At 45.0% G+C, this 12,646-nt stretch overlaps 1 protein-coding gene across 9 annotated transcripts in view; it reads left to right on the top strand.

Annotated features, from left to right (window-relative positions):
* fbrsl1 (fibrosin-like 1) overlaps positions 1-12,646 on the top strand; it is a 286,791-nt gene that overhangs the window by 260,282 nt on the left and 13,863 nt on the right. For all 9 annotated transcript variants that reach the window (XM_085424377.1, XM_085424379.1, XM_085424378.1 and 6 more), the window contains 2 exons: positions 10,880-11,282; positions 11,910-12,169. In XM_085424377.1, coding sequence (XP_085280503.1) covers positions 10,880-11,282; positions 11,910-12,169 — 663 coding nt within the window. The remainder of the gene's footprint in view (positions 1-10,879; positions 11,283-11,909; positions 12,170-12,646) is intronic.

Raw genomic sequence — 12,646 nt, 5'->3', positions numbered from 1 at the left:
CATAGCATTGTGTATACTTGCTAAAACAAAAAAATTGCCATTGTTTTGACAAAACTGGTTGATTTATTATATAAATGTTAACATTCAGACCCTGCAGAGAATTTAATTTAAGCAGCAGCAAACTAGCATGCTGAAGCTAACCGCAGTAGTCATACTTTGGTCTGATGCGTCCCCCGATGGCCAACTAGCACGGCTCAGGTCGAGTCTTGTCTCAACAGAGAAAAAACATAATAAATGGATGTAGGCTCAGTGGTTTTTGTGGCTGTTGTTTTTTTTTCCAGAGGAAGAGAAGAATATAAAGAGGATAAGTCCATACAGCAGCAGCAGCTCTCATCACATCTTCTATCTAATCTTAATCCTCCTCCTCCACCAAAACAACAGCCAGCTGCATCGTGGAAGGCGTTTTCATTGTTTACTTATGAGAATACATGACCAGCGTCTTATCACAGCTGTCAGGCCTGAAATGTAAAGCGTGTCGCCTGTGATCACTTGCAGGTTTTCTTGTTTTTAATCCTTCAACTCCAGTCATTCTGCTAGCGAGAGTGGGTCCTCCCCTCCCCACATCCCCACACCCCACCCTTTATTTGTTTGAAGATCCCAGTTCTTCGCTATGTGCATTTTAAGCTCATCTGTGCTGAGAGGTTCAGAGCCAATGTTGTTTGCAGATGAGGCTGTAACACTCACTGACAAAGCCAGATGGTAGGCGATTGTGGCCAAACATGACACTTGGATAATGTACAATCGCTGGCAGGGGGACATTCAGCAGCCTAGATGGATATTACGAACATGCTTGTAATGCATTGGGATCAGTTCACACAGCTTTATAAAGATGGAAAAACCATCAACAGGAACAAAACGGATGTAAAATGCTCCAGATTCCATGAGAGACGAAGGACGTCCAAGTATCAGAAGAATGTGCCAGAGAATTTAGGGGTGAAAAGAGGTGAACCCAGTAAACACGATCCCAAATCCAACAGAAGTATCGTCCTGCTGTATAACGTATTTCCCGAGTATAACCAGATGGGTGGTCCGCCTCCAGTGTTTGTTCGGTATTCATAGCCCCTTACCTTTTCACTGGTAGCATATTAGTACCCATGTTTCTGTCAGTGGCTTATCAGAGCCACTGTGTCTACAAGTAAAACCACAGGCTCGGGCTAGCTTGAGTGAGGGTTGGGTCTGGAGAGGTGAGCCTAGCTATTAGCCTAGAACTCAACACATGGTGAAAGATGTAACCCGATACGCACTCCTGAGAACAGGCTTGTGTTTGCTTGTGCATTTCACCAGGAAAGAGCAGCATTAATCGTCCCAGTGTTTGTTAACAGACAGGGAGTAATTCACTGAGACAGAGCGCCCTGCGTTTTGGACAGTTCAGAGGAGGTTAAAAAAAAGGAACATGAACAGTGTGGTCTCCTCCAATATTCAAGCGGTCATCTGTTTGGCTGTTGTTTTTGGCTACCGGTGAATTCCCTGCACTGGGCCCTGGTGGTGGGGCCCCTAATGACCTCTGACTGACTCTAATACCCCATTCAGCTGAGCATGGGCTCCAGCCTTTCTGGCTGTTGGGTTAGTACTGCTGTGTTGAAGGGTGAGCAACAGGACTGGGATTTCACTGTTGTTTGCTTTGGGAAAGAGCAAGAGAGATTGTTCCAATGTCACACAACCCACGGAGAGATGTGTACAGAGGACTACCAGCAGTATCGACTGGGGTTAGGCTGATATATGTCGTGTTGCTGACATTTTCCTTTTGTTAAGATCAGATTTTCCCACCTTTGTATAATGCTGTTTCTCTGATTAAATCGTGTATCAGAGCTATTTTAAAAATAATGAATAAAATAATTTTTTCTTTCCTTTTTGGTTCATATTTATGTAAATTTTCAGGGGTAAATATTCACCTTAAACATGGCCAAAGTTTTAAATTGCCTGGTTTCAAGAAGTGGAGCTATCCTAATTTGTTCATATCAGGTACAAAGCCCCGCCCATAAAGATGGCTTCAAAGGTCACCAAAACTCATTGTTCCAGACTTTGTATTAACTGAGGGACTAAACTGTGAGATCACTGTGAACTTTAAACCAAGCAAAGACTAAAACAAACAAACATATGGAGTCAAAAATATTATAAATGTCCCATTTACACTATATTTTAACAGTTATAAGAGTGACCATGTCAAAATATTGAAATACTTGACAAATTTGTGAATATCTTGGCATTATTAGTACAGAAATGTAATCTTAAAAACAACTGGTAGCGCAACCTATTACAAGCGATCTGCAGAGTCAGCCCAGTGTTATCAGCACTGATATTTACTTTCCAAAGAGCACATCTGTTAAAGCCTAACTGTGACCAATTGCATCAACATCACGCCTGCCTGTGTTTTTGGAAAAGATCAATATATGGTTATCTCTATCACTAATGATACAGTTATTGACTCATCAACTGTGCAGACAAGTGCCTCGGGCTCCTTATCAGCTGTGGCACACTGTATTAGTGTGTCGGGCTGGTGTAGCGCCGGCCTAATCCTGGTAGCAGGTGCCACTAGAGCCGAGGTAGAGTGGTCATGTTTTTCAGGGACGATGAGCCATCTGGGTCTTGATACTTTATGGTGCTTAAAACACACTCTCAAGTGTGACACTCCCAGCACTTACCTTTTAGCTGCACACAATAATCTAAGCGCTGGCTGCTAAAGGGAGCGAGGAGGCTTTCAGGAGAATTTACAGGGTTTGATGTGGTGTGGCGCCTCCACTTCGACATGGATTCATGAAACAGTCAGACACACTTGGCGGTTTGATTTTGATTCCTCCAACTCCGTCAGTGTTGCTTTTGTCATATTCTGTCTGAAATATGTCGAGCAGAAAGAAAGCCTGTTTGGTTTGGTTTTTTGCCTTTTTGTGCCAGCAAACCTTGCTCAACACTTTTCTGGGGCCCTGTGTTGTTTTCTTTTCTCTGTTCTTTTTCTTTTTTCCTTCCCCTGGTGTCGTCTGTTTCATCTTGCGAGTGATTTGGCTCATTTCAGAGTCCAATTTCGCTCCCGTTTTACCGTGCACCACCCCTCTCCTCACAGACATACTCACATTCACACATTTCCCCAATCTGACACGCTGCCTTCACACTCCAAACAAATCAATTCTTCACTTTCCACACTTGGAACACCAGAGTGAAATGCTGCCGCTCACAGCAGCCCTGCAAACACGCACACTGTTGTTTCTTGCCCACTAGGGCTAAAGGAGGCTAGATTCTTCGTGTGTGTGTGTGTGTGTGTGTGTGTGTGTGTGTGTGTGTGTGTGTGTGTGTGTGTGTGTGTGTGTGTGTGTTTGTTGGCACCCACTTGCATGCGTGGCATGGGTTTAGGTGCAGACGATGCTGGGTTTAGGTTAGCAGCAGCCTCAAAGGTCAGTATCCAGGCCTTGTCTCCATTCGTTTACTTGACACGATTCTGTACCCTCTGCTCCCTCTTCCCTCCCCTCTGCCTTATTAACTAACCTCTCTTTTCCTCTTTCTCCCCCCGGTCTGGGTCACTTTATCCCTCTTCCTTGGCCTCTAATCAAGAATGATGAATGAGGTGCAAGGAAGGACAGCGAATGTTTGTGAACCTAATACACCCTCCAATTGTCACTCTTGTTGTGGCGGCAGTGGGGAGAAGGAGGGTAGTGCTTTTGAGAAGGCTTTTGTGTGTGTTTGTCTAACTAAGCTGTGAATGAGAGCTATTTCAAACATCTCTACTCCAGTCCTTTAAGTGTGTCATCAAGCCTTGATGTGTAATTTATCGACCCCCCCACCCAAAAAGAAAAAAAAAAGAAAAACGACGCTCGAGACTAGACTTAGGTGGTTTTTTGTTTTGTTTTTTTAAGTATTGGCTTTCAGATATTACAAGCTCTGACTATTATAGGAAGAAAAGGTTTGTAGCTCATCGGAGTACGGCTCTTTTGGCATGTAGTCTTTAACAAGGCAAAATGGCAGCACTAGTGCCGTCCTCAGCAGCTGCTGCGTCTCCATCTGTAAGCCTAAATACCCAGCAGCACTACAGGAGCCGTGCAGCAGTGGGATCCTCCTATAGAAGTGGCACCGACATGACACCAGTGACTCTATAGTGGACAGTGTGTCCCCGCCGGGGGGGCTGCTGCTGAAGCTCACTATCTTTAGACAGATACTCCGCTGGGATCTTAGGACCAGATTTCATTTACGCTGAAGATTATTGTAGTGATACTGACTTATCAACTGGCATAAGAGTGTAGAAGTTGGTTTTAGTTATCAAACAATATTTTTGATAAACTAGCATTTTCAGTCATTATTGCATCAAAATGCCAAACAGCTGCGTGTAGCTAGTTTGAAGTTTATGGCACTAACAGTGTATGACTTCACCAGTGCATTTGGAAAATGTCAATTTTCTGCACTGAAAAAAGTACATGACACATTATTTACTTTGAAATGTTAAACTTGGAGCAGTAGTTATGTTGCAACTGGTTGCATATGACCGTAAATGCAACAGTGTTTTGGTTTTAAATTCCTGTGGCATGCTGTACGAGTACAGCTAGAGCATCGATAGTGTCTTGAATGTTTAGAGAAGCAGTATCAACGTGTAAGCATGAAAAGACAAAGAAAATTTGTTTTTAGCCATTCCCACTAATGTGATACCAAGACTTTAGAACATTAGTTGTCTCCACATTTTTGGTTGTCAAAGGGTATTATTAATCTTCTTTTTTTTTTTCAAAAAAGATGCTTTATTTGCATGAAGCAGGTGAGTAGCTCAGGCACTATCTCAAGTTAAAGCACAGCTTGCAATACTCATCCACTTTATCTCAAAAAAATGCACTGGAAACGTGATCTGTCTGCAAGGATGTTTGCCCCACCCCTTTCTCTGCACTAAACTGCAACGGCTGCATATGTCACAACAGTGAATGAGGTATGGTGAATGGTTAGGAGCTGTCAGCTTCCAGTTGTTGCTTTGCTTTCAGGGTGAGGAGTGAAAACGGAGATGGAGGAGGAGGTAAAGAAAAACATGCTGGCTCTTTCAGCCTACTGTCATGCCACTTAAGATTTGTTGAAGGATTTTCACCCAACCGTTTCCATCCCATTGAGAAGTAATCAGTACGGCACTGAAAGATAATATTATATCCACTTAGATGCATGTGGGCTTCATGCACGTTCATACATGAAATGAAGCTGGGAAACAGTGGGTCTGTTTACACTGCTGCACACTCACTCCCTCCATTTCTGCTTGGACTTGAAGCTTCCTGGCAAAAAGCTCCTTGTCTTTGTGTCTCCTACATTCCTTCTCGTCCTCTCTTTCATTCCTACCTCCTTCCCCTCCATTCTCTGCGGATTATGAGCCAGCTGGTAGGCTAATAGAGGATGCTTTCCTGCGGGGCACCAAAGTGATACTGTTCAGGCAGTATGGAAGCTTAAGTAAAGCTGACATGCTGCTCAAGAACTACAGCCCACACTGAGCTCCACAGAAGCCTGTAGAGAGATTCTGAAAAGGTCTTTAAGGTATGGGAGACACAGGGAGGCTGCCGCTGTCCTCCCACCGCTGAGCTGTGATGTGGGAAGCAGGAGTTAAGTCCTTTATTAGTAGTGGCAGCCGTTGTCTCCAGTCACCTCGATAATTGCGGCACCACGTCCACTGCTATAATCAATTGAGACAGCTGCCGCTGCGGCGTTCAAGTCCATCAGGCAGGCGTGTCATGCTAATTAATGAAATGATAAGGCTAGTGCTTTCAGCGTCGCGCAAATAACTCCTGAAGGCCCCCCTTCTCTTTTCAAGACAAAATCTAGCCTCAAAGTTCAAGTTACCCCTCCCGTTCTCCCCGTGTTGGCTGCCTGTCCACTGCGGCCCAAAGGGGAAAAGGGGTCACAGAGGTTGGGGATGGGTCAGTGACAGTGAAAGGGGTCAGATTTTAGGCTGGCAGGGTGGGCCGTGTCAGAGGAGCCATTAGACTTGAGTTTTTCTGTTGAAAGTTCCAAGATGTCTACCCTTTTATTTCGGAGAGCCCAGTGGCACTGACCTTAGATGACCCAGCAGTGTTCATAAGGAGCTGAGACTGATGGCTTTCCCAAAGCACATGAGCTCTGCTAGACACATCTTGGGGGAGGGAGGATCCTGACAGAAAAGGAAGTGCGAGCGTGGAGACGCCTTGCTTTGCAGCAACACATTATAGCCAGGGGTTAATGACAGTTTAACATTGCTTTTGGAGCTCCGCTGGACCGTGCATGATATAAAAGGGTTTAGACAGTCAACATCTCAACCTCTGTTGTTTCCACACTCACTCTTTTCCCTCCAATTTAAAGATGTACTCGTTTGCCTCGCATCCACAACGATGGCATATGTGCCATAAGGGATGACTGGCATATGTGTCCTGCACCATATGGCTCGAGATTGAATTGGGATGTGATATGCGCAGGAAAAACTGATTCATCTCTCAGTTTGAGCTGCCAGCTCTGTGAAATGAACATTAGGTTGTCGATTTATGCCTGTGCTTTGACTGTAAACGTGTTACAGCTTAACACCCATCCCCATTCTGGTGCCATTCACTCCTTGGTGAGCCGCGGCAAAGAGACAGAGAGAAATAATTGAAACGTGTCAGCTGTCCCCACTCTTTAGCTATCTTGGCCAGCTTTCTCCTCTTACACCCACCCTCCACCCCCCCCATTTACATGTCCCAGAGATTTGCAAAAATGTCGCCTTGGCTCCCCTCGTTACCAGTTTGGAGATGCTCGAGGCAGATTAAATAGTGTGAGGCAAAGCAAGCCGTTGCAAATTTCTCCTATGATTTTATTATTAGCACAATGATTCAACACTGCTCAGCCCTTCTGTTCCTCTCGTACAAAATCATTTTGTTGAAATCACCCCGCCTGTTTCCTATGACTGAATACCTCACGGCAACGAAGTGTTGATTGGCAAGACTGCGGTTTCCTGCCTTCTGCCAGTATCTGTTATAGCCATCTTCCACAGTCACTCACTCATGAGCTAAGCCTTGGCTCTGTGCAGATTGCTTGTCTAGAGAGGTACAAAAACCAAATCATTGTGAGCTCAACCGTCAAGAGCAGCAGAATATCCTGTCAGCCAAAGCCAGCGGGAGACGCATCAAGGCAGTATGCATCCTCACATACTGTCTGCAACCTCCAACGTCTTTCGGCGGATATGCTGCTTTATTTAAATATCTGTCTGTTCATGTCCTTATTTTATCACTGCCCTGACTGTTTATGCTTTGGCAAAGCCATGAAGGGAGTGAACCGCAGTGTTTGCCTAGTAAATGAGAACACCCAGTGGCCCTAAGCCCCCGACATCCCCTTATCATTGGGATACTTTGCATATTCTCGTATCTAATCTGAAAGGGCTTTTTGCATACAGGTTCTGTTTCCCTGGCTGTTGTATATACTGGTATCAGTGTCAGCCGTGAGCAGGTAATTTATGTAACACACTCATTTGCATGCACAGCATTAGCTTGCTGAGGGTTTTAGTTGGAAACCAAATGAGAATTTTCTCTAGAGCCCTTGTTTCATTCATGAGGTTGCAGGGGCCATTTGCAGGTAGCCAGGTGTGTATTTAAAATAAAGTAGTTAAACAAGCTTCAAAGTAAATGATTTCTAAAGATGAGGAAATGTGTGCAAGGCTTTTCTTCTGGGTTTCTAGTGCCAAGACACCTTAAAGGAATCTCTTGCTCACGGGGAGTATGCCATGCACCAGCAAGCCACAGTCCAGCTAAGGGCCAAGCAATTCCAGACTGGTCCAAGCCATTCCAATCTGGGCCATCTGGCTGTGTAAAGGCCACAGAGGACCAGATCAGTGACAGCTCTCCAGATGTTCTATAGGGACACACAGGGTCACAAGTTAAGGGTATCGAAGGCAGGAACAGCTGTGTAGCGACACCATGTTCACCTCAGATTCCCCTCTGGACACATCAGTTATTACCAACAAATCCCAGTGGCTTGTTGTCCGTCTGCTACCTTAGTCCCTGCATCCCTACGCTCCACCCCTTCCACTCCCCAACCCACGGTATAGCACACTGAGGCACGTGCACACAGGGCGAGGCCCAATTCCCTCGAGTAAGCAACTCCACGAGAACAACTATAAAAAGATCAATACTGGGATGAGATGTCATCTGGTGAGCAGACTTGCCAACACCCCCCTAGGGAATGTCCCTGCGCCCCCCCACCCCCCAGTGCACTAACCCAGCTAAGGGGAGAGGGGTGCCACCCCCACCACTGGGCTGCCCTCCAACCTGTCTGACTCACCCAGACCATCTGCTCAGGTTTGCAGGGCAGAGCTTCAGGACAGCACTTTTTTTGCGCACTCGTATGGCATTTGTTTCACATGATCGCCTGTGGCTGGCCTACTGTTTTCCTCAGTATGTAATTTCAGGGAGTATATTACATATCCTGCGGAAAAGAGGAACAACTTTGTGTTTTGTTTTTGCAGCTTAATGAAATGCATGACAGTCAGCTGACAGTTGTGCAGTGTTGCTTTGCATTGATGGGACCAAAAAAACATAACAAACAAAAAGTCTTTTTTTTGTGGTGGACGTTTTTGGACTTCAAAGCTTCTGTGCTAGCATTTTAGCCGCTGCCATTTTGTTCTTATGGCAGAGTGCTAAGTTATCAGCTAAGGCTGGAAAGCATGGTTAGCTAGCTACATTTACAAACTGTATGGCTGCACGTATTTTACTCAGCAAAACTAAAGTACTATCTTGTGTGTGCCACACAAGAAGCCATATTAAACTGAATTTTAAATTCAGTTAAAAATTCTGCAAATGGCACCAACAGCTTAAACACAGTGATGCAGTCCAGCCTTTGGCTAACTTAAAATAGCAGGAAAAAAAGCCGCTGCAGCTCCCTCTGGTAGCACACCTGCCAGTCAAAGCAGCCACACCCTGACTTTAAACCTTACCAGTATCCAGAAGTGCAAGTTCTAGAAAAATATCACGCAGCATAGGGTTTTATGAAGGAGTATGACGGTGTCAGAGTTATCATGCATACATATTGTATATTTTTCAAAATGGTAGATAAACCTATTAAAAAAAAGGTCAGTTTGCAAACAATAAAAATCTATTGGATAATGCAACTCTTTTTCTTTCTCCAACAAACCGGTCTGGTTTTCCTCACTTTGTTCTGCCCTTCACTAAAATGAAGTTGCATGTGTTTGCCAACAGTAAAAACTTGTCCATGTTCCATTCATTCGTGTGCACGTGTGGGTGTGTTTTATTGTGCGTGCAATCGTATATGTGTGTGTGTGTGTGTGTGTGTGTGTGTGTGTGTGTGTGTGTGTGTGTGTGTGTGTGTGTGTGTGTGTGCGCGCGCGCTTGTGAGTGTGAGTGAGCTTTCAGAGGGATTTTAATGAGGGATGTGTTGGTCTGTGCCGATCGCTGCCTCCATTAGAGCCCATTAGAATCATCATTAAGATAACCCGGCGCTCGCTGTGGCCCTGGCTTAGAATGCGAAGCCCCCACCCCCCTACCTTCCCTCTATGGTCGTAGTGAGACTTCCTTCAGTATCACTCGCCTTGCATTATGTCTGGGAAAACTGGTTGCCATGGCAACATCACCCAACAGCGACATTTTGACTGTGGATATTTGCTTCTTCTCCTCCGTTTGTCTGTCTGTCTGTGCCCGCCTCTGTGTTTTTGCCATTGAGTATTCCTCTTTCTCTGTCCCCGTAACACCGAGAGTCTGACAGTTTAATCCAAGTCCCAGACCCCAATAAATCCGGAGGTCTATATAGGCCTGGACCCAGGAATTCATTTGAAAATTATGACACCATAGCCAGCCCCAGTTCTCCTATAAATATAAGGAGTAAATGGAAGGGGAGCTCAACAAATAAAGAAATAAATAAAAGCCCTGCCTTGCCTTTTTATTGGCCTTTTTATGGGTGTTAGGATCCTTGAAAGATTAAGCAGGCTGTTAATAGGGCCTGGATATTCCATTAGTGGGCTGCATGTTGAGTTCTCACTGGTTTGACAGCAGCTCCCAGCTCTTCTCATTTTGACTGAAACCCTGCTGTATCTGAGCACTCGTAGCTTAGAGCCACCAAGAGGGCACCACCAAGCTGTCTGTCTGCCTGTCTATCTCTGTGCATGTGTGCATAGTTAAAATGAATACCAGCAGTAGCAGCTTTGATTAGCTCAGAAGCTACAGCAGTGATTTTGCTGTTGCAGTTGTCACACAAGCGTATCCTCAAGCTCACAATCTTTGCGGGCCATTTTCCTTTGCATTTAACTCTGGGAGAAGCACAAGATCACCAACTGGCTCGTCTTATTCATTAAGATTCATAACTGCTTTGATGCTGCTTTTTCTCCCACTTTTATTTGCCTGCTACAACAGCATATAATTATAGTCATTAAATTGCGACAGTCTAAGTACGAAAAGTCGTTGTTCTGTGGAATGCTGATTATAAAAGCTTCTTGTCTGTTGAAAAGGCCGCTGATGAATGGTAAAAAATGGGTTCAGAGTGCTTTCCTGTGGTTTCCCCTATCCCCTGAAAGAACAAGAAGGAAAGATAGAAAGATGCCAGAGAGGCCAAGATAAGGGGCCACGATCTCTCCTCACAACACAATTGAAACATAATTATTTCATGCCAGATTGTGTGCTCAGCAAAGCCCTGAATGGGGGCCGACATTTAACTTTAATTAGCTGTGATTTATTCATACTGACTGGATCGCGGAAAGAAATTGGATCATCTGATTATAGTCAAGCATGAAAATGACCTGATTAAACACTTAATGGAACCTAGGGAGAGGGAAACAAGAGGAACCTTGGGCAGAAGACACTGGGACAACATTAAAAAGGCAGAGAGGGAGCAGTTTTTTCATGTGTTAGATGTTACTGAGGCAAACGAAGATGAAGTTTAACATGTTTCTCCTTAAATTTTAACTGTTTTTTCCCCATTTCAGGTGTGCCAACGAATGAGAGTCCTGAGTCCAAGACTTGTAGCTCAGCCAAAGTCTCCGGTCTCCAGCGCAGCCAGGAGCAGAGCAACAGTGAGGTGCCTTTTGCACCTCCCGTGTCCAGCCCCACCCCGGCTTCGGCACCTACGGGCTCCCCTGCCCCTGCTGCAGCGGCGGCACCCTCAGAGCCTCCTAGGTTACGGCTTCCCACCCCGCCTCCTCTCAGTGTTAAAAAGGAGCTGCAACTTCCACCGCCCGTCCCTACACCTCCCCTGTTGAGGGCACCGCCCCACCCCCACCCCCACCCTCCTCACCCACACTCGCACCAGGAGCCTCGTGTTCTGCCCCGACAGCACCACGCACGGCCAGTGCACCACCCGTTGCCGTATAGCAGCCTCCACGAAATCAGGTATTTTTACTGGGGCTAAGAATTATGAGTATAAACCTGCTAAAGAAACCACACGGTTCAGCTGTGTTAGTGCCATATTCACCAACCTCAGCGCTGCACACTACCAGAAAGCAAACAGAAATTCAGTACCCAGTACTGTCTTCACTTTCACCGTCTCACCTTTTGTACCTGTTCACAGTGTTGTCTGGCAGACGCTAACACTTTCCTTGTGTTTCCTACCACTCTAGTAAAGACGATATAACCTGCCAGAACTTCCAAATTAATATGATCTAGTCCAATAGACAATTCTATATTCCACACAGTATTGACTGTTTTCATGTGGATATTGATTTTTCCTCCCTCACAATAACCAGCTGTCAGATTTACTGTTTTCATCGGGCAACACTGCAGTGCACACAGCATGATTTCCCATTTCACCTTTTCAGATTGTGCCCTCACCTCTTTTAATTCAATATAAGAAGCATTATTAGAAAATCACTCTTATTTGGTCAAAGTAAGCTGAACTTACAGTGAGATACCTACAAGAAAAAGCATCACAGTATGTGGATATGTATGTACAGTTTGTATTAACATCGTAAATGATGCTAATAGTGATTGCATTTTTTTTGTACCCCATTAAATCTTTAGCCACAGCAGCAGTCCAGTGGGTCTTCCCAAACAGCATTTACCCCCGTCCCCTCACCACCACCTGAGTGGGCTTCCGTCCTCGGCCCCTGCATTGCCTCTCTCCATAGCCAACCTTTCTACCTCGCACTATTCCTCCCTACGGAGCCCAGCCCATCGCCATTCGGCCATGTTTGCAACCCCAGCCACACTGCCGCCGCCACCGACCTTACCGACCAACAGTTTAGTGGTGCCCGGGCACCCCGCCGGCACCCCCTACCCAGGTAAAGCTGCGCACCTTAAATGCTGCACGGTAGCTTTAGCGGAGACGCAAAGTCCAAAGAAAAACAACTTCAGAGGGAGCAAAATGTTTTACATGAACATTTTTGATTCATTATTTATTCCTGAGATTAACAAAAGAACTGCAAACACTGTTGCGGTTCTACAGGACATTTTATCATTAGATAAGTTACACTTAGCTGTACAACTGTGTTCATGCTGCAATTGCAGTTGTTTAAAAATAGGATTTATAGATGCATAAAATACTAACCTGGCAAATATTGTTTAACCTACTACAGTTAGTCGAGGATTTTTATACCATTAATGGCACAAAAATGTTACATTGTTTGAAACAAGTCAAGTGTTTATGCACCATTTGCTGATCTGGTAAGTGCTCATTCTTTACTTTTTCTTTTTAAATAAAAAGGCTATTGAGTTATTCTACAACGCATTTATTCCTAAGTGAAGACATGTGAGGGATT

This window comes from Rhamphochromis longiceps, linkage group LG12 (assembly GCF_057381845.1).
Source record: "Rhamphochromis longiceps isolate RC_006_pf linkage group LG12, R_longiceps_female_GT1.1, whole genome shotgun sequence".
Lineage (NCBI taxonomy): Eukaryota > Metazoa > Chordata > Actinopteri > Cichliformes > Cichlidae > Rhamphochromis > Rhamphochromis longiceps.
Note: the sequence above shows the minus strand (reverse complement) of the source record. Positions and strands in the feature narration are given on the sequence as shown.